Consider the following 27,226-nt stretch of genomic DNA (forward strand, 5'->3'; position numbering starts at 1 on the left):
GCTTGGGAATTTGGGAGCTTGAGAGTTTGGGAGCTTGGGAGTTTGGAAGCTTGGGAGTTTGGGAGCTTGAGAGTTTGGGAGCTTGGGAGTTTGGAAGCTTGGGAGTTTGAGAGCTTGGGAGTTTGGGAGCTTGAGAATTTGGAAGCTTGGGAGTTTGGGAGCTTGGGAATTTGAGAGCTTGAGAGTTTGGGAGCTTGGGAGTTTGGAAGCTTGGGAGTTTGAGAGTTTGGGAATTTGAGAGCTTGGAAGTTTGGGAGCTTGAGAATTTGGGAGCTTGGGAGTTTGGGAGCTTGGGAGTTTGGGAGCTTGGGAATTTGGGAGCTTGGGAGTTTGGAAGCTTGAGAGTTTGAGAGCGTGGAGGTTTGGGAGCTTGGGAGTTTGGGAGCTTGGGAGTTTGGGAGCTTGGGAGTTTGGGAGCTTGGGAATTTGGGAGCTTGGGAGTTTGGAAGCTTGGGAGTTAGAAAATCTGAAGATTTAGAAGGTAGAAAGCTTGGAACTTGGGAGTTTGGGAACTTGAGAGTTTGGGAACTTGGAAGTTAAGAAACCTGAAGGTTTGGAAGCTAGGAAGTTTCGGAACTTGGGAGTTGGGAAACTTGAAGATGCAGAAGATAAGAACTTTAGAAACTTAGAAATTAGGAAATTTATAACTTAGTAAGTTTGCAAACTTCATAGTTAGCAAAACCCAAAAATTTAGACGGTAGTCCACAAACTTGAAAGTTAGGTATCCCAAAAATTTAGAAGGTAGTCCATAAACTTGCAAGTTAGTATACCCAAAAAATTAGAAGGTAGTCCATAAACTTGCAAAATTATACCCAAATATCTAGAAGGTTTTCCTAAATTGGCAAACGAACTAATTTGGCCTACATCCTTCACGAATTCGTTTAAGTACAACACGCATTATCGTGTATCGCGAAGCAACGTGGTAATTTACGAGCACGTCGTACGAGATCCAACCGATAAAGCTCCGTTGACGCGTTCAATTCAGACTTATGAACTAGACGAAGGCATTCACAAAGCTCTCCGTGGAGTTTCTTCGGTGCATCGCACACGACACGCTTCGTAACAATACGAGACAAGCGCAACACAGTCTAGGCATACCTAGCTTCACGTGTATGGATTCTACGATCTTGCCGCCATAAATTTCTCGTCGTCGCACGGTGAACTTCTACTTCCATCTGATACGTGTCTTGGATTTCCCTCGGCTCTGAACTTTCGTTCGACGTGGTTAGAGAGTTTACACGTATTTTCGTTCGACACAAAGGTATACAAATTGCGAGTACCTCAAATGTCAGCTGTTAGCTGAGGATCCTCGGGCGAAACGGATCGTGTGCCACTTTGGTCTTACGAGCTTTCGGTAACCTCGCTGATTTAAGTTCGTGGAATTCGAGATGCCTTGAGACGAATCTGGAGCCTACGAAAGCTTAGGATGCGGATGTCTGAACTCGAAAATTCAGGATTTACGGTTGAAAGTTCAACTCTGGGTGCGTCTTATTACTCAGATGCCAGATATCTAAATCTTCAGGTTTCTTAACTCCTAAGTTCCTAAACTTCCAAGCTCCCAAACTCCCAAGCTCTCAAACTCTCAAGCTCCCAAACTTCCAAGCTCTCAAACTCTTAAGCTTCCAAACTCCCAAGCTTCCAAACTCCCAAGCTCTTAAACCTCCAAGCTCCCAAACTCCCAAGCTTCCAAACTCCCAAGCTCCCAAACTCCCAAGCTTTCAAACTCCCAAGCTTCCAAACTCCCAAGCTCCCAAACTCCCAAGCTCCCAAACTCCCAAGCTCCCAAACTCCCAAGCTCCCAAACTCCCAAGCTCCTAAACTTCCAAGCTCCCAAACTCCCAAGCTTCCAAACTCCCAAGCTCCCAAACTCCCAAGCTCCCAAGCTCCCAAGCTCCCAAACTCCCAAGCTCCTAAACTTCCAAGCTCCCAAACTCCCAAGCTTCCAAACTCCCAAGCTCCCAAACTCCCAAGCTCCCAAACTCCCAAGCTCCCAAGCTCCCAAGCTCCCAAACTCCCAAGCTCCTAAACTTCCAAGCTCCCAAACTCCCAAGCTTCCAAACTCCCAAGCTCCCAAACTCCCAAGCTCCCAAACTCCCAAGCTCCCAAACTCCCAAGCTCCTAAACTCCCAAGCTCACAAACTCCCAAGCTTCCAAACTATCAAGCTTCCAAACTCCCAAGCTTCCAAAAATCCCTTCGAGTTAATTGTACCTCTATTACCTTACAATGGTTATGCAAAATAACTAACGTCCTCCGAAAAAAACAGCGATTGCCATTGACGAGCGACAAGAAAGAAAGTCGGAAAGAAGGGAGTTCCCGAAGGTGGAAAAATTCTGCGTCAAATACGTAATACCGATAATGAATGGCCACGGTGAACAGGAAATGTCATTAATAGGAATGCTCGTACACTCGTCCGACGTTATGAATGCGCATACGTATATGTGTGCATTTGTAATAAATTTCTTCGTTACTTACGTACGAGACAGAATTCAACATGTCGCCGACGTGTACGTATCCTCTCGTTCGACCCTTGAAGACTTATTGAGTACATAGATCCGTGCTGGTCTCGTACTCGTCGAGTACTCTCGTATATATATACACCGTTTATAAATCTGTCGTCGGTTCGTTTCTTTTAGAGAGACCAAACGACGAACTTGATTCACGACTAGACCTATACGATTTAGCGTTGATTGCCTTATTCGAATTAATTCAGTTTTTATCTTTGGAGATTGGGACTTTAATTAAGTTGGTACTTTAATTAAATTGGTAATTAAATTGCTACTTTAATTAAATTGGTAATTCAATTGGTACTTTAATGTGTGTCTGGTGAGTTGGCCAGATTCATCTGCCAACTTACCAGGTGCAGTATATACATTGATAGAGATCAATTTTTATTATGTGTGTACATTAATTTTATAACAAAAGTATGCAAAGTTACATTATTCAGTAATGAGTTTATTTTAACGTAAAATTGTCTGCGATTTCTAAAATTGTGCAATAAAATGTATTAGATATATTGAACCCAGATTAAATATAAATTCGGAAAGCATAAATCAGAGAAATCGCTTTTCACTAACGTAAACCAGTTTCAGTTAAATTTAAGAAACGAACTGGAACTTTCATTCGGTATCGACTGCAGTTCGCCAATTCTCGAGCTTGCTAAAGGATCGATAGGAAAGAATAACATATTAAAAAGATGTAAAGGAACGTTGCGGTTTCGCTATTTACGTTTGCAACATTTAAGTAGAAAAACTTAATTTCCCCGTGTCTGAAACGTTTAACGTGTTTTGTTCTTGTTCTAGCTGTGGTCGTACGCTATTTAACGAGGCGATATATCGGCGAGTACAGCTCAACCAGTGGTAAGTCTTTTTTTATTATTTATAATCGAACGTTTCGGTTGTTGGGAATCAACATCCATCTTTTCTGTTACTTTGAGAGTATCCTCTCGGTTAGAACGTGGACTTGAACCCGTCGGTGCAGCTTTTTGTTTTGCAGCAGATCGACTGATTGCTTTATTACCGGCGCTGCTCCGAGACGAGAGAATCGTTTAGTTTTTGCCTTTTCGATACGAAATTACCTTCATAATGAAGCGGAACGGTGTCTTCGGACGGGAAAATATCACGTTTTATCGTCGATTATCGTCACCCGTATATAAAATTTATTTGAACGTTGTCTTAATTGAAATTTTTCAAAAACTCCGACACAGCTTTAATGGCGCACAGATTAATCTGCCGTCTCGCTTTTCATTCAGGGAACGATAAGAGAGATTATCCTATCTTCATTTACAGAATTGGATACACGAAACGCTATTATCGATGGTGGTCGATCGTAGAGAGGAACGTTGGCGAAATCGTGGCCGTTTCTTTTTTCGATCGTTTGAAATCACGGACCGGCTCTAAAAGCGATCGTTGCGGTTCGCGGGTACAAATTGAACGATCGCGAGAACGACGAGACGGCCTGAAAGGGTCGAGAACAACTTCTTCTTCTTCTTCTGTGGGTAGTATCGAATTCTCGGAATGCGGACTGCAGAGCTGCCGTATAAACGCGATTATCTTAGACTCCTTACCGTGCGAGTTCCAGTTCCCTTAAGCTATGCATACCGAGAGAATCGTGCCGCCACGCCGCCGGCTCAGCGACAAGATTTTCAAGAAGATTTCTTACGCTTTTACGGCTTTTTATTTCTACCAGCCTCGCAGCTCGACACTCTTTGCTCGCTCGTTTCTCCTACCAGCCCGATCGTGCACGTCGCGAGAAACACCAATGAAATCGTAAACGAATGCTCGATACTTGCAACTTAATTGGAGACCGCTATACCCCACCTATCTAATACACTTACTCAAAATCGACCCTTTGTATCTCCATGATTTTTCTACTTGAAAATTTCGGGAATTTCTATTGAATTCTTCCGAAGCTCAGGAGTTATGTGAAATAAAATAGATGCGTAGAGTATATCAGATCAATAATTATATTTATAAATGGGAAAATTAAACGGTGAAGGAAACTATAGAAGAATTCGGTGCTTACAAGATGGGCGCACAGTTAGAACTAAAAAAGAACTGCCATGACAGTACGTGTGTCTATACCTGAAGTACTCGCAGGTTCCAGACCCTAATTAAACAATGACTTCGAAGGATGTAGGGTTTTCTAAAAACGGTATGAGCATGGTAAATGCTTTAACTTCAACAGAATACCTCACTCGAAATGGTCAAATCCCTTGTTAATTGTATCTACGTATCGATGATTTTTGTGAGATAAAAGCTATTACCCCTCTACGTAACAGCATGAACACGTTTCTATTTAGAAATCGCATAACCATACGAGTCCAATAAGTCCACAAAAATACCCGGTAATCTATCAGCAGAGTCTATCATTTTCAAGTGTTTTAGCGTTATCTGTTGCTCGTATTATTTCAATCAGCGCAACACGAATCTCGCGAAGGATTTAATTTGCTCGGAGGGACTTGCCGGTGTCATTCCCTTCTCAAGACAGTACAATGGCCCATTTAATAGATCGCTTTTGTTAATCGCGCTACTAGAGACTGGCTGCTATTACAATCCCTTGAAAACGCGTTGTTGGCTGCATTTGCTCGTTTATTGTTCAGCCTGCGGGCAATCCGTTTCACGGACCGTGAGAATGAAGGAAACGAGAGGCACCGAGGAGTTTCTTTCTCGTGCAAATTTTCGAGCTATTCAATTACTCGATCTTCGAGTCGAGAGTTTTCGAACGTTATTGGAATAAGACACGTAAACAAGTATTAGTTATCACAAGAAACTGGGCGGGGAAATTAATATTCTACAGACACTTAGCTAACTCGGGGGTGGCACGACTTCGACGGAGTACTTCGAAGTGCGCATGCGCACGGTGTACCAATATGGCGGCCGAAATAACTTGTACATTCACCAGTAAATTTGCAATAAATATTTTGTTCTGAATAAATATTCTGTTAGATATTTTGTTTGCAATAAATGTTTTGTTTCTCTGTAACACATTCGTCTGTACTTTTTGTGATACTTTTCTTATAAATTATCATAAAGGTCGCCTGTTGTTTCTAAATTATCATAAAGGTCGCCTGTTGTTTCTTACTCTTTGACGTAATCGTATTCAGAAACATTTATCTTGCAGTTGAAGCTGCTCCATAAAAAGAAACGTTTGCAATAAAATTATGTACGAACGTAATAAAATAAAGTCCGTGAAAAATGCGGCGATTCAAGGGTTATTAATGAAGTAGCGTTTACGAAGGGAAATCTCGAGCAGAACGATTGAGACGTAATTGTCCGGAGCGTTCCGGTTGGCTGTTAGGTTTCTTTTCACCTTCCGTTTGCAACCGTTGCAGAGAGGCTCGTTCCCTCGAAACAATGCTATAATCTTTGGTCTTTTTTCACGGAAGGATGCTGATTATGGGCGTGGATAACGTTTAACGCTGTTCTCGGTCGATGTCTGAACAGCTGTAATTAGCCAACCTTGATGAATGGTGCTAGACACGAAAGTGGATGAAAGTTTTCTTTCGACGACGATTTACGTGCTCGCGAACACGCGAAACACAACGGTTATCTTATCTGCTACGTAGATTCAGCTTCGGGGAAGTACCGTATTATAAATCATCAATGGGTATTAACAATGTTGAGAGTGGTAGTGGTTCGATGCTAATTCTCGTTTCTCCTTTCATTTCCCAGGGGATTAGGCTCTGATAGTTTTGGGATCTCTCGGAAGCTCTGATACCGCAGAATTCTGTTTCGCGAAAAATATTGGTCGATCTTAATTATATTTGTTCAACGATAACACAACTTGTTTTTCTTTCATATTTGAATATACAGGGTAACTAAATTTGCATTTTAAGGATGCAACTTGGTTCAAAATGCTACACTTTGTCATCTTGATTAAAGGATATCTTTTATATTCTCTAGAATCTATTAGGCATATTAAGTGGCTGGTTTCGAAACGTAGAAAGTCTGACGACATAAAAGTACCGTAAAATAGCACCAATGGCATATCAATTTGACGCTCGAAGATTGACGAAAGACTTCATCGATATTCTCGACAAATTATGGCTGTCCTTCGTTGGAACGAACAGTGGATTTTTGCTAATGGTAAATTAGATCCATTGTTTCGGTGAAAAGTTGTTCAATAAGCAGAGGGTTGCTCAAGCTTTTACGCAATCACTTTAATCGCTCTTTAAACTTTACATCGGTATGTTGTTTTACGATACCTCCACATTATGAATTTATGTAAACTTGCATGTTTCGAGCTAGTTATTTTTATACCCGTATTGTCGTTCGTTATACGTGTTATTATTGTCCGTAGGAAAATAAAAGAAATTGTCGGTTTCGAATGGAAAACTTGGATAGACGAAAACACAGGACACCTTGTATATCACTGTAAACAATACTTTCATTCTCTGAAAGCCTTCAACGATATTCAACATGTTGTCAAGCCGTAAATTAGTTGGAATAAATCATCGTCTCGGTCTCGAACTGTCCCCCTAAATCTTGCTCTAATTCCATATTACACCGTATAGACCGCGAGAAGGAAAGAGAACAAATCATATCCTTTCCACAAAGGCTGCTAACTCGCCGAAGCAGGATTTATGGTGTTACCGTTTCCCCCGGTTAATCGTCTCGAAATTGTTCCGTCCAGCCAGGAGATATACGACCGGAAAAATATCTCGTTCCCGAACGATTAACCGCATATATCACGAAATTACTCTGCTGGAACCGATTGATCGACCAGATTAGAGAAACCTCGCTCGTCGCCTCGAGACATTTCGATCGCTACGACCCCGTTTCAACCCCTTTCGATCAACGACACCCGTTTTTTCGCACCCCCTTACGATCCTCTAAACCGTAATACGTTGACGTAAATTAATTAATTTACCGAGAGCGTGGGTTAATCCTGGACGTATTCAGGAAGCGGATAATCTTGCAGCGACGATCGAGCAACGGGATAATTGCTTAATCGACCCCTTAAAGGCTACGTCGTGCGCACAGTTGGACGATCGGACAAAAAGTAGAACATGCTGCATCGAATTTTATGCTCTAAATGGAAAAACTTGCCAGCTGTGAAATTGTAGTTAGGGTGTTAAATCGCCAGTTCCACCCGCGTTTTTATATCACCTACGGCAATATAGCGAGAGTCGGTAGCCGGTAACGTCCTCTCGAATCGATTTCAAGACTCTTATGTTTGATTACTGTTCCTGGAATAGAACAATCTGCATGATAGAAAGTAATGGTCAATCATCAGATACGAGCTCGAATTAGATTCGATTTCAGAAAGCGATAGATCGAGGTCGACGATCTCGACTAGATAATGATGATCACGAGTCGCATCGTACTACGAATAATCGATATTTCTAATCTCTCGCCCCGTTACGCTATTATTTCGATTAACAATGCAAATCCGTTTCTCCTTGCGTGGAATAAAATCATTCGCTCGGTAATGATTTAGAAAGTAGTCGATTGTTTCGGAGCGCCTTTGAATCGTGCGATAGATCATTTGATCGGATGGATCACGTAGGGTGAATTTCGAGCGAATATGCTATTGGAAACTTTTATGAAATTGAACGTCTGGGAAATGAGGAAGCGTTCAGAAGTTGTATTATTCGTAATAACGCGAATTACCTTTCGGCTTCTAAAAAGGATGTCAAAAGTCCATCATCTGGAGTCTGACGCAACTGCGCAGTCTCGATATTAATAGCAGAGTTGCTAGTAGTGAACAATAGTGTGTAATAATAGTATAATACATAGTAATAATGAGTAATAAGATACTCGGATTGGTGCAAGAGATATGCAGAGTTGATAATGTACACAATGCACTTGACCGTAGCAGTCAGTGATATCAATCCGATCCGCAACAAAGGAGATATGTATACACTACCTGAACGATTCCTTCGCACAAAAATTCTGCTTGATTAGATCCGATGAGTCACTTTATCGCCAGACAAATAATTGTTTCGCAAGTTCATTACATTCGAAAGAACTTGATTTTATGATATGCGTAGTATTCTATTTCCGTTCCAGTCTTTGTGCGTTGGAAGTTGTTGCAAGTGTACTTCAGAGGAAAACAATCTCGTACTCCGCGGATGACCTCATAAAATACCATACACGCCGTTGCGAAATCGTACTTTATTTTCCTTTCGAACCTTCGATCTTTCTACGCCGCCAATTACCAGCGAATTCACCAGAAATTTGGATATGTTTGGATATATTAGGAGTCGCCTTATTTGACTTAACACGAGCTCTAAACACTTGTCCTCGAATATATCTGTGATTCTGTACTTTAGTTCAAAGGTAGACATGTCTCATTCTTTGAGATGTTTACCACAGTTTCCGATAACAAGTTTGCACTGAAAAGAGTATAGAGTCCAGCTTTTCAGATGACGTCTATCGTTGCAGTCTCGTACAACAAAAGTCCAGAAGAAGTTTGTGTACGGTAGTGATCGAGGAAACAGAGCTGCAGGATAAATCGTGGACCGATAAGGCAAACATGCCAGTACAGGAGAAACTGATAATGCACACGATCGTGCCAGGCAATTTCATACGTCTCACGATAGCCTTTCTTCGTCGTCGCTTAAGCGGAAGATTGTCAGTGAGACGAAATTAAATTTCTATTAACTCGCGGATGATTTTTCCCATGGATTTTCTATCCAGCACCCACGCGAGAAGCCCCAGAGGAAATCGTCGACGGGTTGCTTTCACCGTTCGAGGGCGTTTCTTTGGAAAAGTGATTCTTCCATCACGGAACGAAAGTGCCACGGATCGATTCGAGTATTTTCAATTCGTTTCGATCATTCAGCGCGAGAATTTCACGAACGATTATCTCCTTTGACGTTTCGAAAGCAACGGTTAACCCTTGGATGCCGGGTCACTGGGACACTCGTATCTAATTTGAATTCGCTCTCGGATCCATTTTCGTTTTCATTGCAACTTTATACTGTTCCTTATGTTATCATTGTGGGATGCAATTATGTTATAATTGTAAGTTGCGAGTCGAGTTTAGTTTTTATCGTTTGAGTAAAGAGTTAAAACAGTAATTGAAATAATTACAAATAACTTATAAAAAATTATGAAGTATCGTAAGAAAATATGGATGAATGTCTTGCAGAGTAATGATACAATTTTTATTACAAATATTACAAGGTTTAAACTATTCTTTCTCGACCGCCATATTTGTACGCTGTGCGCATGCGCACGCGCATGCTCCGTTGTCAGGTGCGCACTAATCAGCTATATTAAAACAGACAATAAAATTAATATTATATCAATTTGGTATCAACTATGAACTCCAAATCAAAATGTATTTATTCTCATGAAAATAGAGCAAGCGTGCAAGTTTTCTCCCTTAAATCCGAGCGGTTAGAACTAGACAGTTTTGATGTACTTAAAAACAGTAAACGCTGCTCGTTAGGAGAAAAGGAAATTGCAGGTTCTCGTTGTAGCGATTTCACGCGTGTAAAGACGACCCACAACCGCGAAAAAGAATCAACTAGAACGACACGGAAATGACGACGAACACGGTAGCCGAGCCGAGCCAGATGCAATAAATAAACGATAAATAAACTCATAAACACCTCGTAGCGTACGGCGTCGAAGCGTTTGAACGGGCAGAAACAAGCAAATAAGGATGCTCGTTATATTAGCGGTCGTTACGCTCGAGGAAGTTTTATTGCCGGACAATGCCGACGGGGAAACGATTTGACCAACCGTTGCGGAGGAAAATTTATTGCATCCCCGTGGAAAAATCCTCGGGAGGGCAAAGAATCTCGGTGAAAGATTTTCAACGATGAGAGATTCGGTGCTCTAGAAAGTTTGTTCGATCAAAACGCACATATGTTGCAATGAGTAGTATATCCGTTCGTGAAGCAAAGTCGAATAATTTCATAGTTGCTCGGTGGGTATAAAATTGTCGGACATTAATAAAATATTCTTCTAAAAGAATACGGCAGTAATTCACTTAAGTAGGATCTATTTGATCTAATCTCGAGCGAGATGTTAAAGGCAAATAATTAGTAGCAAGATTCATAAATTACTTTTATATTCGTTACTCCGTTTCCATGGGTGCATAAACGTCTTCCCAAGCTGTAAAGCTAGCTTTCACATTGACAACTTTTATCGTCAATTTTCTACGGATCGAATTAACGAAACGGCGAGGTAGCTTCGTACGCAAATTGGGTTAGTGTTACGATCAACTATTTTCGAATAATTTTTCCCTGCATCATTTTTGTGAGGAAAAAAAATGATATCCGATTTCATCTGATGAGATTACAGTTGCACTTCTATATCTTACATGTCACTACTCTATTTCGAAACAGTGTATGTTGCAATGTTGCAAAACAATGTATTTAAGGGTTGATCTTTTGTACGGAGCTAATTGAGAATTCTCGTCAGAGTGTCACGCTTCTAACGCGTTAACGAACACGTACGATCGATTTCAAAACGGACTTTTCGAAAGAGCCGAAGGGTTCGTGATCCTTGGCGAAAGTAACGCGTATTGTCAGCGAACGGCGTAATGACAGAGCGGCGCGGCGCCCAGCGTCACCGCGTCAAATCGGAATTGTCGTTAGTAACTGGTCCAAGACTTTCGCGCATTAGCCGCGTTTTCTATTCGCGGGAAAATCTACGATATCAAGTGTATTCCTTTCGCGTATCGCTTCTTTTTACCAATATCTCTTTTCCTTTCTTACACTCTCCCGGGACATCGAACACAATAATTTACTCGGGAATCGTTCTCAGTGCACATACTGAAACACAAAGTTACGAACCATCAATTTTAGAAAATATATGCCTGTCAAAGCGCTAACCGATCCACCGTTTTGCTACACGTTCATTTCCTTAAACGATTAAAAACTTCAGTCTTGGATCGGGTATTAAAGTTGGAACAGAGTAGTTATGTCTATGTAACATTCTGTCTTGTTACATATGGCTATTTCTACAGTGAATGCGTTAACATGTGAGTCTAAAGACGTTCAAAAGAAGGCAAAAGTTAAATTGTGCGATGAAGTTGAAGCCTTGCAAAAGGCTATTCAAGACTAGTAGGCAATGGAGAGAGTAAATGAATAAAATCAGCGATCAAGTTCACAGCGTATTTCAGGAATTAACCCAGAGATTTAGCGTAGAGGTTTCTGTCCGACATTAACAATTAGTCTGGTGTCCCGAGATCGATCTGCCGGCGTTCAGTTTCAGTTATCGTTCGGCTGGATCACCCAGACCCAAGGACGCCAAGCTAGATTCAACGATTGCTCTTTAGCTAGAATCGCCGTGGATCCTTGAAGAGGTCTGACGGATCGATTTCATTATCCTCGCAGAGCGAACTCGTACGTCTTCTCTTGAGAACCCCTTTCGCTAGCTCTGTTCAGACTAGACCAGCCGTGGCGATAGCGATTCAGAAATGTTCACCTATCATTCGTCAAGGCGTCACTGTAATCTCGTTCTACTCTGTTACAGATTTCCTGTACCGGCACAGCGTTACCATCGATAACGTTAATACCGAGGTCGAGATACTGGACACTTCCAGGTGCGAGGTAAGTTCCTGCCACTTTTCGTCTTTTCGGTTGCATTATTTTCGAAACGAGATTTCGTAAGAATTACATTTACCGTGTGTCGAATAAAAAGCGCAGACTCGTGCTTTTAACGCGAGGAGATTTAAGTACGTCGGATCGCAAATTATCCGCATTCTCCGTTTTTTGTTCCGTTGGAAGGTTCGCGCCTAATGATCCCGTGGCTTTATTGATGGACACACGACATAGATTGGCGTTAAAATCTCACTTGGATATGCGCGCGGGCACCGGTGAAAATGTACATTTACGGCCGTACGTTTATTTGACAGACTGATTTGCTCGCGTGAGTTATGCCTGGTTGCGAGCGTTTCGTAGCAGGCTGTAAATTAACCACGCTTGCAACGGGATCGTCCGCCTTGATTTCCGTTTTATTACGTTCACCGTACGATCTTCGCTTTTCGCGCGATTTATACCTCGCCTAGCTGCCGTCTTTAGACACCCATAAACTAAATTATAATTTATAATTATTTTTCGCCACTCCGTAAGAATTTTTCGAGTACTCCCGCGAACTTATTATTGAAGTACTCTCGAAAACGCCCAACAATCGAAGATCGTTCACCCCTTGTCCCGATTTAATCATCGAACAACCAGCAAAACAATGAAATGCAGCCACGCAACGTTTCAGACTCGTCCAAGTCGCTAATAGTCATCGACACCGATGACTGAACACCTTTGACGATCAATCTCGGCGACAAACGAACCAACAAAACCCGCATTCTCTCGATCGTCTCGCGTTAATTCTCTTTTGGAGAGCTACACGCGAGTAAACGCGATCTCTTTCTGTCTCGGACGTTTCGTTCTTTTTACATTTTCTCAACGCGTTCGCGAAGTGCGCGGCAATCGGCGCCTTTATTTATCATCCGTCGACGCCTGTAAACACACACGACTATTTCAGTTTATCCGAGCTAAGCTTGGAGTGCAACCAGAGGAGACTTTCTTTTCTCTTCTTCTTCTTCCCTCTCGTTCCTTTCATTGTGAAAGTCACGGTGAATCATTTGCTTGCTGGACAAACTCCATCGCGTCGGGATGTTTCGCAATAAGCTGCTTTTCATTTGGCGAAGCTTTTTGCTCGCCGGGGAAGAGCAAGGAATTCATCGAGAGAGAAACAGAGCACCTCTGTGTTCCTTGATGAAGTCGTTCGCGATCGTATCGCCGAGTCCCGGTCGCGGCTAAACTTTCATCGTTGATTGGGACCGGTAGAAAGGTCACGAATCGATTTCTAGAGCTTTCAGATCGACAGCATCGTACATCTCAAAAATTGCCGACGTTTTACCCTCCATCCGTGCTGGAAGATTCTTTAAAACCACCAGTCTACAATTTATATATAGTTCTAACAGGCTAGATATCCTTTCGGGTATTCCAGTATGACGCGACTATTTTTAGCGGTTAGTCAAGAATTTTTTTCAATAACTGATTAGCACATTTCAGTCCTGAAACTTTTCTCGTTTATTTGTCTATGTTTAGGTATATAAAAAATAATTTTTTCGAAGTGAAGTTACGTACAGTTAGACGGCTGAGATCTCCTACAATGTTAGCCCCTTAGAAAAGCTTCAGGACTGAAATGTTTTAATCAGTTATTGAAAAAAATTCTTGACTAACCTCTAAAAATAGTCGCGTCATACTGGAATAGCCCCTTAAAGAAGCTTCGACTTGAAAATTATATCTCAGCTGAAACAAGGTTTTGATTTTGTGTATTCAGCATTCAGTGTGAAGTTATTGGACTGGACTATCGAAATTTGCAAGAGGAACAGCTGTAGGGTATTTGTTACGAAGGGAGTTTAAATTCCTTGACGACAAAACGAGAAGACAATGAACGGTGTTAGAGAGCTTAATGCCGCGATATCGTAGAAAGTGATCAAATTTTGCGGAGCGCGAACGAGTGCGTTGTCAACAATAAATCGCGTTTGCCGATCGATAACGATCGTCAGATCGAACTTTCGATAGGCGTCGAACGATCGATCGACGGTCCCACGAGAGCGGCTGTAAGCGCGCACATACAAATCGGTGGCATGGCTTCCTGTATCGTATTATTTATTGAATCTATGCAGTAACGGTGCACCACGCGTTCTCGACGAGAAGCCATTGTTTACATCGGATCGTTGCATTCGTGCTGCACCGTATGGTGCAACTTGTAACCATCGAAACGGCGTTCCACGAAATGTGTGAAACGCACGACACAGATAGGATCGACTAGGAACAGTGACAGGCCATTTAATCATCTCGCAGATGCGCGGGACACGCTGACATCGTTTATTAAAAAAACAAGAATCGTTTAGAAATCTTCGAAGGTACGGTTTTTCTTCCCGTGCCATTTTATCCTAGATAATGAGAGAACATTCGATCCGATGGAACGAAAACACGAGCCGAGGAAGAAAAGGAGAAAAGAAGTCTCACGAACGGCGGGACATATTTTCTCATCTCCAAAAAGGAATCCAACGTGTTCCCTTATGGGAGCGTCGCGTCGTACGAACCGCACGGTACACTGACTCGTCCCAAGTTGCTTATTCGGTAGCCCTGCAACAAGACACGATCGAGAGGCCAGGTTGTTTTTAGCAAACTGGTTTTTCTACCTGGGGCTTACAATTACCGGCTTCCTTTTTTGCACTGTTACCCTCTCCAAATGTTTGCACCTGTCGCTTAAAAGGCTGCGAACCCACGGGGCCAACATGGCATACCTGACCGTACGGATTAGTCCTTGGACTCTGGAGGCTAAGAATATTTGGAGCAACGCGAACGCTCGATATTTCACCGACCATTCATAGAATTCCAAACACCCATGCGTGGAATTCCGTTTTCCTCCTTGCCACGTGGCGAGCGTTTCGTTCCCGGTTAAATATACCTTCGCTCCCTCGGTTACGGCTGAATACTTGTCATAACTGCGCGCGAAATTCCCCTATACGCAAATCTCTGTTCTCTACAAAAACTCTTACAATTTTAACCGAGGATCTACAAATTGACTCGATCGCAGAAAACGTTTATTGATAAAAATGTGAAGAGGCGAAACCCTTGAATCGTTACTCAGGGTTGAACAGTGGACCCCATGACTTGAGCCTGCGTCAAGCGATGAAAGTTAGAAGAATGAAATATATTTTCTAAAAGATTGCTCGTAAAATTTGTGGATTACAGGAAGCGTCGACGCAATCGAGAAATCGTGACCTAACGTAACCCAAATCTGTGGGGAATCGGGCAGTTTGAGGTCGATCGACCTGACCTTCCTTAACCCGATTCATCTAGAATACGGTAACGAACGAGCGCACGCGAACCTCCGAGCGAAACGGAAACACACCGGGACAAGGCCCGTTAGCCGTGTATTTGAATTGAATAACGATTGCCTTTAAATTCGAATCTAGGCGACTTGCGCGACCAGAAGGAAGGTTCACCAGCACACGGACGTAACGAGCGGGGAACGGAGACAACTGCGAGCACACGTTCGTGGAACGGCGTGTTCACCTGTCGCGGCTAGAACGGAATCCTCATTGAGATTCCACCGGCGGTCTTTTTCTATTATCGGTCCCATTGTTCTCGGTATCGTAAATTATTGCCACCGGTTCGAGCCGCACGAAAAACTATATGCATAAATCGTTGTCGCCGTTTAGAAGGTCACGTCCCCGCTCGATTGTCTCGTAGCGATTTCGCGGGTTTAGTATCTCGTTGGACGAAGCAAATAGGGCTTCCACGTGGACCGTGCAATTCCATCGAACCAGTCAGGAAACGCGGAGGTAATAGTCGATTTTAGGATAAGTTAATATGTCGGATTTTAAATCGGGAGATAGGAAAACCAGGATGTAACTTGTTATCGAGTACCATGGACATACGAGCGGTATCTAAACGACGATTCAAAAGGCAAACGATATCCGCTATTCGACCACCCTTCGACTCGAAGCGCAAGGATATCGAATGCTTCCCTGGCTCGTTTTATCTCCTCGATTCCGCCTGCATCGCGACTTGCACTTACTTTGACCGCGTACAACGCTTCTCTGTCCTTCTCCAGCGTATCTGGCCGAGGATCGATCCTCGACTAAACGCCACGCGGATGTTGGCGAACCGGCGACCGAGGAAACGGATAATTTCGGAGATTAGAACGCGGTTCGGCCGACAGGTTATGCGCGCTTTAAACGGTTACGTTCGTGGCTAACTTACCCCATAAAGTTCGTGTCGAAATACTGGGTGCCTTCACAGTGGCTTTCACGCGGTCAGATACGCCTAGAGAACCGTGTATCTATGGCTGTATCTGGCCGGGCAATGAATGGGACGCGTTGCGTTTGCAGCCGGATAATTGGAAAGATTGTATCGCGATGCCTCGTGCACTTTAGCGAACGCTTGTTGTTCGATTCTAAGGAACGAACGATTTTCTCTGTTGTAATCGTGGCCTTTGAGGCTTTCCTGCCACCTTTCGGTACACGCCAACAATTAAACCGTGTCGTATTTTCAGTCTACACATTTTTGCTCGTTCTTATTTACAGCCTACGCCAGTACGAAATAATGGAGATCTCAGACGTCGATATTTTAGCTTTTGCTGAAAGTTTATGTTAATTACATTATGAAATATCGGTGGATAGAGTAATTTGGAAATTTTACTGTTAAACGTAGAATACGGGATTCGTAGATCCTGCGAAATGTGCCAAAGTTATTATTATCAAAGGTCAAACCGTGCAATTAACCGATAGCATCGTGAACTAATTACAACTTACTCAATGTAAGGAAGATTACAGATAAAGGAAATAACATAAAATTATCGGAGTTATAGATCCCGTAAAATGTGCCAAAGTTATTACTGTCAGAGGGTTATTACATCCGAGCAATTAGTATGATCGGTAATCCGAGCTATTAACACGGTTCTACTTCCACTCTTTCTATTCAAACCACTTAATAATGTATTTATCAGAAGATCCTTATCTTCAATTGTATCTGCTCATTATTAACCTCGAGGAAATCATCGCAGATACTTTACTTAACACGTTGTGGTCTGCCATTACGTATTCCTGATTTTAATAATTAATTTTCATTTTTTATTTCTACTACATAATTTCTTTTTTGACATTTCTCTGAAATTGAAACGTCAGTTGGAACTTTCCGCTAATTTAGTGAGTGAACGGAAGGTACTCCCCTTTTGTTTCTGTGAGTAAATAAATTTCGAACGTCGCTAATTGCCTCCCACCGAATTTAACCCGTTGACGTTAATTTCTGGTAGGGAAAGAGCACCGTGTCTGCGTAAGAACAGGATCTACAGAGATCGATATCGATGTGGATTAGTGTGGCAGTGGTGCGCGATCGCGACCGGACAGATCGTTAAATCCGCTATCCGACAGCTTTGCACCGATCTATCGCGACCGTTGTAAAATGCTATTGTAAACGGCTACACGGACTGAGCTAATCTTGCTCGTGCCTCGTATTTTCATGCTGTACAGGCTGCTCATTAACGCCGGACTAGCCAACGATTTTGTCGAATAAATTCTCTTTGTTAAGGAGCAACGAAACCGTATCGCCGTGCTTGATATACACGTTGTTCAGCGAGATTTCGAAAGAGAATTTATCGGTGAAATTTTAATTATGATTTATATTAGGTCATTAAGTAGGAAACGCGACAAATGGGGTATAAATTTGTTTCGCTGTTACGAGAATTTTATTTTTCACCGAACCTTATCTACCCGGTTTCACCGAGTTAGGAATAAAACAAAGAATATAAATAATCGATTTCGAGAACGTAAAAAGATCATTGACAACGGATCTTATCGCGTGTTTTTCTTTTCGAAATCCACGTGGTCAAATATTATCGATACCAGTCATGTTTTTAGAAAATGACGTTATTCAGTTTTATTATTACCGATTTTTCTCAATATTAGCAAGTTTACTTAGCTGTCAGTCGCTTTCAGTGAAAATGAATTTGCGTTTATCTTGCACGATCCAGCTTGCAAGGGATCATTGTCATTGTGCAGCGACACTCGGTGTCATGACGCGAAGACAATGGAGACGAAGAAACGAATGATAAACAGAGGAAACAAAGGTTAATCACTGCTTACAGGTTCGGCTTATTAATCTCTTCACTGCTACTTTGTTCAATAAAGGTTGCAAATCTTAAAATATTTGTTTAATTTAAGATAAAGAATTTAAAAGGGGTTTCACAGCTGGGACGAAGCTGATTTAAATTCAGCTAAAGGGCTAACCATACTCTGACTCGCACTCACGATAAATCTTACTCGTATTCATAATACACTTTCATATAGTCAGATCCATAGAGTTAAGACTGCTGAATACAGAATTTACGTAATATTTGAATTTTAATTGTTTTAATATCAGACAGTCTGACGCACCCGACAGAACGAATTGGCACAGGATCCTCGAGTTTAATCGATATTCGTTATTCGTCGTTCTAAGGAATATCGTGTTAGCACGGTGGCCAGTTTCGATTCACCTCATTATATGCCTACCTCCGTGGTCCACCGACGGCCATTTTGAAACCGCGAGCCTCTTCTCCCTGCGGGAGTCGATCGGCACCTAACCGCGAGGAGGTCGTCGCGGTTTCTCTTCGTTCGTGATTTCTGCAATAACAAAATGCGAACTGTTTACCGGTCACACTGCACTTTCTTCTCCGGACAATTTCCATGCGAATAGACGCGTCTGATCTACGAATACCGCTTCCGGGGACCCGTGCAATCAACTCACCGCAATTATTTCCGCGTTCTTTTTTCTCTTTGGTGCCATCAGCGTTGTTACACGCTTACCACGAAACTTATTACTATTCGAAAAGTTAGATACTTTTCAACGAAGATTACGATTATAATTGTAGGCAAAAATGTGGGCCTGTCGTATGAACTGTAGGGTGTGATGAGGCACGAGGTTTGATCGAATTACCAGGTATTGCTCAGAAAATGACTGCGATTGGAACGGCAAAGGTTAATTGCCGACATCGAGCAAAAAGTGGAGAATATTGAAGAAAGGCGAGCGGATCGTTCGGCACGCGGTGATGCTGAAACAGGAGGGCCTTTTTGTAGGCCGTAGTCGAGGAACGCGAGAGGAACACCGTGCACTCGACGATCGTGATGTCAATCACGAATGAAGACAGTTACCGAGCCGACTGTCACTGCAACGATCTCTCGGTGACAGCAGCACGCGCCTTAAGGCCCGTATTCACGAGGAGGAACAACGCTCGAAGCAATAAATTCTGCCCTCGGATGCTTCTTGCATGTTTCTTGTAACGTGGCTAACCGATGTAAATGCCTCGATCGATCCGAGTAGAACTTAATTGATCTTCTTCTCCTCTTTCTATCCTTTTCTTTGATCGATCGATCATTAATCATCGATTGTTCCGTGAATAATCGCGGACAAGATGGCATCGGAGCGATCTCGCATGCTTGATTAGACACTTCGCGATCTAAATGCGGTTTAATTGATTCTCAAGATAGCCATTCGAGTCCGGTTTTTGCTGTTTCTTTGCGCATCGACGTTTTACCGTGTGATATTTTAATGCATCGGATGCGTTTGATTGCCTTCAAAGGTATTCGATGATTAATCTTAATTAACACGTCGAGTGCTGTCTACGTGGGTAGTAATGGGACGGTTGTATGCAAAAGTAACAAACTGGCTTTACAAACAGATAATATGTTTCTAACATCTAAGAAATTTCCTTGATACACCTTAGCAACGAAAAGCATCCATATGCTCTCCAGTTGTATCGATTCGGCCAAGGAGTCGCAAGGAATTTTCGAGAGTTCCCTCTCAAGATGGAACACGGTGATACAAATCGACCTTATAAACGGTTTCCAAACGGCTTATCTCGCGGCGGAGATTTACGTGACGAGGAACAATGCACGATGGAAATATTAATCGTGGCAGGACGAGGTCAGGACCCAGGCAACAGCCACCTACCCGTTCCTGTTGCTCGACTTCCTACGTGCTTCTCGAGTTCCTACCTGAACTCTGCTGCCCTTGTTAGCCGGTTATTATTATACTTCGTTGGAACACCTACAGCGATCGATCGTGCACCAGGAGAGACTCGGTGAAGTCTCGGAAGCTGGGCGGGTTACGGTGTGCACACACGAGAGACCATCGAGATTCGACCGGGTACTCGTGGTTTCGATTCTGGCTTTCGCTTGCCGTTCTTGATCCAAAGCCGGAGAGAGAGAAGGAATTTTTCTCCTGGAACAGGGTAAAATGTTAGAGGGCGACGACTTTCGCTCCCGCGGTTACATCAGACGTTTTGCTTGAAAATTGAGTTGACTTTCATAAATATCATTAGCCAGGGCCGGCTGTCAACGTATCGGTCGGAGAGCATCGGCATCCGAGATTTCAACGTCGCCGGGGATTAAAGTCGGAATAAATCATTCGTAGTAGGGGACAGAGTGATGGTGCGGTGGCGGTTGGTGGTATCCTTCTTCTGGATGCAAATGAGCGTTAAGAGTGCGTTCACATCATTTATCTCGCGTCCCGGCACACGGCCAAAGACCCGCCAGGTACCGTACAAGGGAACCGAGAAACGAGCCGCCGAACAAAATTATCCTCTCTCTTTCTCTCCCTCTTTCTAACGCTGCCGCGCGCCGCTTATCAAGTAGATGACACGACGCCAGGATACGTGATCGCGTTCTGATAGCTCAACAAATCAACCATTTAAATACCATTCGATTAACCTAGACGTCTTTGTCCACCGTGCATCGCCGTGATAACGCGAGCCTTTTTGCATCAGGAGCGACAACTAAATACCTCCAGAATGTACAAAAACTTGCCACTCTATGATTACTTTCATCGTATTTAGGCAAGTCTATACCTAAGATTAGCTCCGTAACAAGTTTACCGGAAATCCTAGTTGCTTCTAACGTGCGAAGTGTCGTCGGGTGAAATTCGAGCTTATAGGTGAAATTACCGACTTACGATGCAATTGCAGCTTTCGCGATAGGCACGTTAGGCACCGCCGGGGGACGCAGCGTGTGTCCAGGTGTGTTTGGTCGAGAATCGAACAGCGGGAGTGCGGCACAGCCTCTCGTGGCACACTTCCCCAATTCTCGTATTGTTCTTCGCTCTCGAAATAAATGTTTATTGGAGGCAAAACAACGTGCCTGGAGGATCGCGATCTGTCGTGGGTGGGTTCTGCGTAATTGATAATTAACCGACCAGTGAATTTAACGACTGCGTTTCCGGCCACCTTTAATAATCCGATAAATCATCGTAACGGGCTGGCCTGCATCCCTGTCCCGATTATCTGAACAGTTAGCTGCAGATATACGATACACGTGTTTTGCCGATTTCGGGTAATTGTGTCATGTAAGCGATTTTGTAATACACCTATTAATTACCCTACATCTTGGGTCAGATACAACAAAAAGTAAATGTTACTGTTTCTAATACGCATTGGTTAGTAATGGATCTAGTTCATTGATTTGTTACTTGAAACCTCGTGGCACGATTTCTTACGGATTTTTCCTGAACTTTGAAACCGGTTAAGTACTTTCGAGAGATGTTGCATGTCTTCGATATGCAACTTCCTTGTCGAATCGATGATCGATTTCTGATATGTATCTGTGCATACAGTGATATATGAGTTCGTCGTGTTATCGTTATATAATTGTTACGGCATTGTTTCGTGCGAACGGCGAAATGGCGAGGTTCAGACGTAGATATCTCCGACGATTTAGATCGAGATTTTCTGTCGGACTTGTAGCAAATGATTTCTGTATAGCGATGAGATGTTATATGTCATTGAGACAAATGATTTATCCGTTAGATTCCGAGTAGATAGATCAGTGAATCGTGAAGCTTAGATGAAAAATCTGCCGATCGAAAGTGGACGAACGGAAGAAGTCAATTAACTGAGACCACAGTCTATCATTTCGACTTGGAACAATTCGATTTGTCGAATTATATAAAGCAATTTTAGATATTTCAAATTATGCTCCAAGTAGTTTCAGGAATTTTCGAAGAATCTATAAAGGGATTTTATAGCGAGCACGTAACTGGTTCGGGTGTAAAAATAGTAAATAAATTATTTCTGGCAAAATACCCCGTTGAGGATCGCCGCACGCATCGACCGGGGTGACTTTTTGTAAATTATCGTACCGTATTTTTTCCCGCTCCGAATCACACACGAACTTTAGAGGAACATAATTCCAGCCTTTTTACAACTTTCGCGATATCGCGAAAATAGCTTTTATCGTTTTCGCGGAAGGGAAACAAAAGCTGATGGTCCGTGGATTTTACAAAATTACGACGCACCAACGTTCCAAACACTCCTACGTTTATTCATTAAATTCCTTAACAGTCTTCCTCTAATCTCCCAGAATTCCGCGATTAGAATTATCTAAATTTTCAGAATTAAATTCCGAAGCAGAGCCCCCGCTTACTATAAATTCCAACGAAGCAAAATACACAAGCTTGATGAATCGCGCGGATCTAGAAATCCATCGAGTTTCACGGAAACGTGGCGTTATACGCTTTCGAGGGATCACTGGATCGACGTCGTACCTCGTGGTCATCGCGAAATAAACCGCGCGAACGTCAAAACGGTTATCGTTTAAACGGTCTCGTTGTCCGTCCAAAAATAACGATGGCCGAGGCCCACGAACAAAGAGACGTTCCGAGGGAATCATTTTTCATCGGGGCAAACTTGAACCGCGTTAAAGGACTTCGGACGTTAATTATTTTCCCCTCGATGCTCGTTAACGACCTCGTGATCAGGTAATTAACCCATTCCTTTTCGAACACCGCTCTTTTACAATTTCGATACTCCGTGGTTCGGAGGGGTACTTTTTAAGGTCAGCGTTAGATCATTTTTAGTAACAATAGTTTGTCTAGCTTTACAATTAAAAAGTTTCAAGTTGCTGTTTGCTAGCAATAAAAATTTAAATGCAAAGGATCGGTAAAACACATTAACAAGGATAAAAGAAGTTTGAGAATAAGGTGTATGGATGCGCAAAAGCTAGAAAGATAGACGCCACTTAGGCAGTGCTGTTAGACCACTTTTAGCAAGAATAGTTCATCTAGCTTTACAATTAAAAAAGTTGCTATTTGTCGACAATAAAAATTCGAATGCAAAGGGTCGGTAAAAGACATTAACGAGGATAAGTTTGAGAAGTTGTATGGATGCGCAAAAGCTAGAAAGATAGACGTCACTTAGACAGTGCTGTTAGATCACTTTCAGTAAGAATAGTTCATCCAGCTTTACAATTAAAAAAGTTGCTATTTGTCAACAATAAAAATTCGAATGCAGAAGGTCGGTAAAAGACATTAACGAGGATAAGTTTGAGAAGGTGGATGCGCAAAAGCTAGAAAGGTAGACGCCACTTAGGTGCTGTCCAAACGAAAACTTTCCCCGTGCATTAACCGTGAGACTAACGTGTATATTGATTGCCGCAGCCGAGTCATCGCGGACAAAAAAAGGCTCGTATCAGCTGTCAGGAAGCGAGCCACGTATTTGAAAAGTATCTAAGGTACGAGCAAAAACCGAGACTAATTTCTTGTCACGCTATGTCCAGGATTCGAAGCGAATTTAACATAGGTACGCCCCGTGCATCCGCAGCCTCTATGTTCTTGCTCGAAGCAACGGGTTTCGTTTATGATCCACCGGCGTCTATTTATTGCTGTGTACACAAGAGTGCCTCGCTTCCCCATATAATTTCTTCGAAAATTTATCGGCTATCGCTTGAAAATAACTAGCGGACGTGTGGCTAGAAAACAGACCTGCGAATTACCGAAAAATTAACGATTTTTGCGGCGTGTTTTTCTTTGTACGCGGAAAGTCGTGAGAGCGAAAAGAGATCGATGTTTCCCGTTTCTTTTTAACGGGCCCTGACCGTTAACAGGACACTCGGATAGGACGAAACGAGGCAGCGAGATTCGAAATCGATTCAGGTGGGCGAAAAGCACGCGCTTGAACGCCCACGCGATCCCACGGGATAAGCAACGATCGTAGCGAACAAGTTATGTCCCGTGGTGTACGTGGCGCAGATAACGATCTGTAGCTATTCCCGTTACCAGATGGCGATATTGTCCGCTAATAATGTGCCCGTCGATTACAGGATCGCGCTTCCTTCGTTTCTGTCGACTAAATTGTCCACGGAGTTCCGTAAACACTGAACCCTGCCGTTCTGCTCTTTAACCCTTTCGTTACGGTAATATTCAATCAAAATCCACGCCATCGATCTTGGCATCGAGCTTCCCGTATTTTCGTATTTTACTGTTACAAATACGCGCAAACAACGGTGGAATGCACCCGTTAAAGAGGCGTTTTCAGCGTAATCGTTGCAAAACGTCTGTTTTGAAAATGTCGCGTAACTAAATGATCGCCGAGTAAAATGTCAGTTGCATGGCTTTTCCAGGAATCGTTATGATTCGTTACGATATTTTTATCGAGATTGCTGATACAAAAGGAACTTACTTTAGCACCACCGTTTCGTAACTCTTTTGGTTACGTATGACGCGTTGCACAATCGATGCTCGAACGCACGCAATTCTTCGCTCGATCCTGAATACGATATTCGATTAACATTTGTGAATAATTACTCGTATTTCCGGAATTCTATCATAGTTCTAGAAGTATATTTGTAAATTTCAAAATCAATAAACTGTGTTGTGCAACCTTCCTTAATTGTTAGCTCGAATTAAAACCGTAACCCCATTTCAATTTTCCTCAGCTTCAATTTTGCTTACAAGTCGATCTTGAGGGAACGAAATTTAGAGGAGATTCGATATCGCATTTCCGTATGAGTCAGACTGTTTTATTGTTCGATCACGGTGCCAGACGTCCTCGAACTTTATGGTCTCGCGGCAATTATGGTGACCAGATGTTTAGCAGATCGATAGGTTCATGGTCGCGTTCGCCTTCGTTGAGACTAATGCGCCTAGACCTTCCTATACACCGATCTACCGATGATCACGATCCCGTCGATCCTGTTCCTTGGTAATAATTACCTGCAGCCGGCTGTCGGTGCCAGGTCAATGGGAAACCATTGGAACGACCACGAGAATCGACAGCTTCCGTGGGTCGTTAAACCTGAAACATTCTGGCTCCTGACTACATGTTTTCGCTTTTTCTTTTTTTTACACTCGGAAGATGCTATCGCTCCTTTTTCGCTGCTTCCTGTTGTCGGAAGGTCGAGAGGTTCGTTTGTCAAAAGTAGGCTCGAAATTTTTTTATTTGCAGAGAACTGTTTCGGACTCGTTAAATCGTTAAATAAATTAAAATCATTCTTTGAGACCGATATCAGGTTATTCGTTTAAAATGATCAAATGATATTTGATCAAATGATTCAAATGATATTTGAAACGGATATTTTTCTCAAGTCGTAACACGTGTTATAGAGAAATCATAGAGACATTAAATACGCGATACTTTCTCATACTTCGATAGCTTTCATTAAGTAGACGTATAATCTATTTTCTTAAGTAGATGCTTTTTATGGTTTCAGGAGAATGGCTGCCTCTACTCCCATATACGGTGGGGCGAGGCTTTTGTCGTCGTTTACAGCGTCACGTGTAAACGAAGCTTTCAAGAAGCTCGCGGGTTGCTGAAACAGCTTGCCGATCTACGTTTGCCATCATACTTTACAGCACTGTTACTTGGCAACAAGAGAGACTTGGATCATGCTCGGTGAGTTTTACTAATAGTCTGGAAAAATTACAAAAATAGTTGTGCAGCTTACAGCTGCTCAGAGGCTGTATGATTAATCTTGACGAGTCGCAGTGTTACTTCATGTGATTTTCCTCAAACTTTTAACACCTTTCAATTTGGAGTTTAAGTAGAATTATTTGCATAATCGATTGATACAAAATTAACATAACATTTCATCGTAGTAGTCTAATGTATTTGACAATCATAGTGTAAGGACTTATAAGTCTGCTATAGTGTAACTGTTAGGATATACGGGGTCATCTAATATCTTGATACTATCGAAAAATCTCGATCCTTGGTTAATTGACGAATCGATGTCGATCGCTTCATTACGAAACCGTTAAGCATAACAAATACGGTACAACGGTGCGCACAGGAGTGTTCGTTAGCCCGCGACTGACCCGTTTCTTTCTCGGCTCTCGACACACTTTTCCTCGCCTTTGATTGTCATCTAATTGCCGAGCCTTGTTTACCAGAGAATCCTCGGTAATCCTTCGAAATCGCTGAGTTCACGTAGCAACTCTCTTGGAGCATCCAGCTATTTCTCCTCCGTATTCGTAGGTCGAGACTAATCGCGGCTAAATGCGCTTTGAACGTCGGATCGAAGAGTCATCGTGGTTCACCCTCGTCGACGAGACGAGGGCTAAAATCGGTCGGCGACGAGGTCTCTGGCCAAGTCGGCCAAAGCGTCGCGCGTAAACAGATCAGCCGAGCGAGGAGATCGCGTGAACGGTTTCTAGGTGAGCGACCAGAACGACCACTCGACCACTACCGGGTGTCGTGCTCGAAATGGTCTCCGGTGTCGGAGTGCGGTCGGTGTGGCGCCTCGTTTCGCGTTTCACGCCATTGATCCAGCGTTGATCATCTCGTCCGCGCGCGAACGCTCGCGATGAGAGAGCAGGTGACAGGAAAAAACACTCCGGTAGCTGCGAATCGCGTGGCGCACGCGAAATCTAACGTTTCCCTGTTGACCTACCATCGCTTTCGGCTTTCCAAACTTTTCACCTATTATGAGATATTCGTAACCATGTTAAACTGTTAGCCAGCTGCTGGCAATTTTACTTGGGACCTAACAGACAGGCCTGCTAACAATTTTATTAAATTTGATTAATACTTGCTATACTTTGAAGAGTCTCACTCGTGATGTTCTCACAGCAATGTGATGAACCTCGCTCAAATTTTGAATACCCTTCAACTTGATATTTGGGCCCAACTGTGATTTATACAGTGAAGGATCGTTGCATATAATGCACTCAGATTTTTATTTTCACTCGTGATGTTCTCACAGCAATGTAGTGAACCTTATTCAAATTTTGAATACCCTTCAGCTTGATATTTGGGTCCAACTATGATTTGTACAGTGAAGGATCGTTGTATATAAAGCACTCAGATTTTTATTTTCACTCGTGATGTACTCACAGCAATGTAGTGAACCTTACTCAAATTTTGAATACCCTTCAGCTTGATATTTGGGTCCAACTATGATTTGTACAGTGAAGGATCGTTGCATATAATGCACTCAGATTTTTATTTTCTCTCGTGATGTACTCACAGCAACGTAATGAACCTTTCTCAAATTTTG

General features: G+C 42.7%; 1 protein-coding gene across 3 annotated transcripts in view; it reads left to right on the forward strand.

The window, feature by feature from the left end:
* LOC105663341 (ras-related and estrogen-regulated growth inhibitor) overlaps window positions 1–27,226 on the forward strand; it is a 44,129-nt gene that overhangs the window by 8,524 nt on the left and 8,379 nt on the right. For 2 of the 3 annotated variants that reach the window (XM_012291574.2, XM_012291572.2), the window contains 3 exons: window positions 3,301–3,357; window positions 11,935–12,011; window positions 25,442–25,623. In XM_012291574.2, the coding sequence (XP_012146964.1) occupies window positions 3,301–3,357; window positions 11,935–12,011; window positions 25,442–25,623 (316 nt within the window). The remainder of the gene's footprint in view (window positions 1–3,300; window positions 3,358–11,934; window positions 12,012–25,441; window positions 25,624–27,226) is intronic. The other variant, XM_076539311.1, reaches the window with a different exon arrangement.

Source organism: Megachile rotundata, chromosome 13 (genome assembly GCF_050947335.1).
Source record: "Megachile rotundata isolate GNS110a chromosome 13, iyMegRotu1, whole genome shotgun sequence".
Taxonomy (NCBI): Eukaryota; Metazoa; Arthropoda; class Insecta; order Hymenoptera; family Megachilidae; genus Megachile; species Megachile rotundata.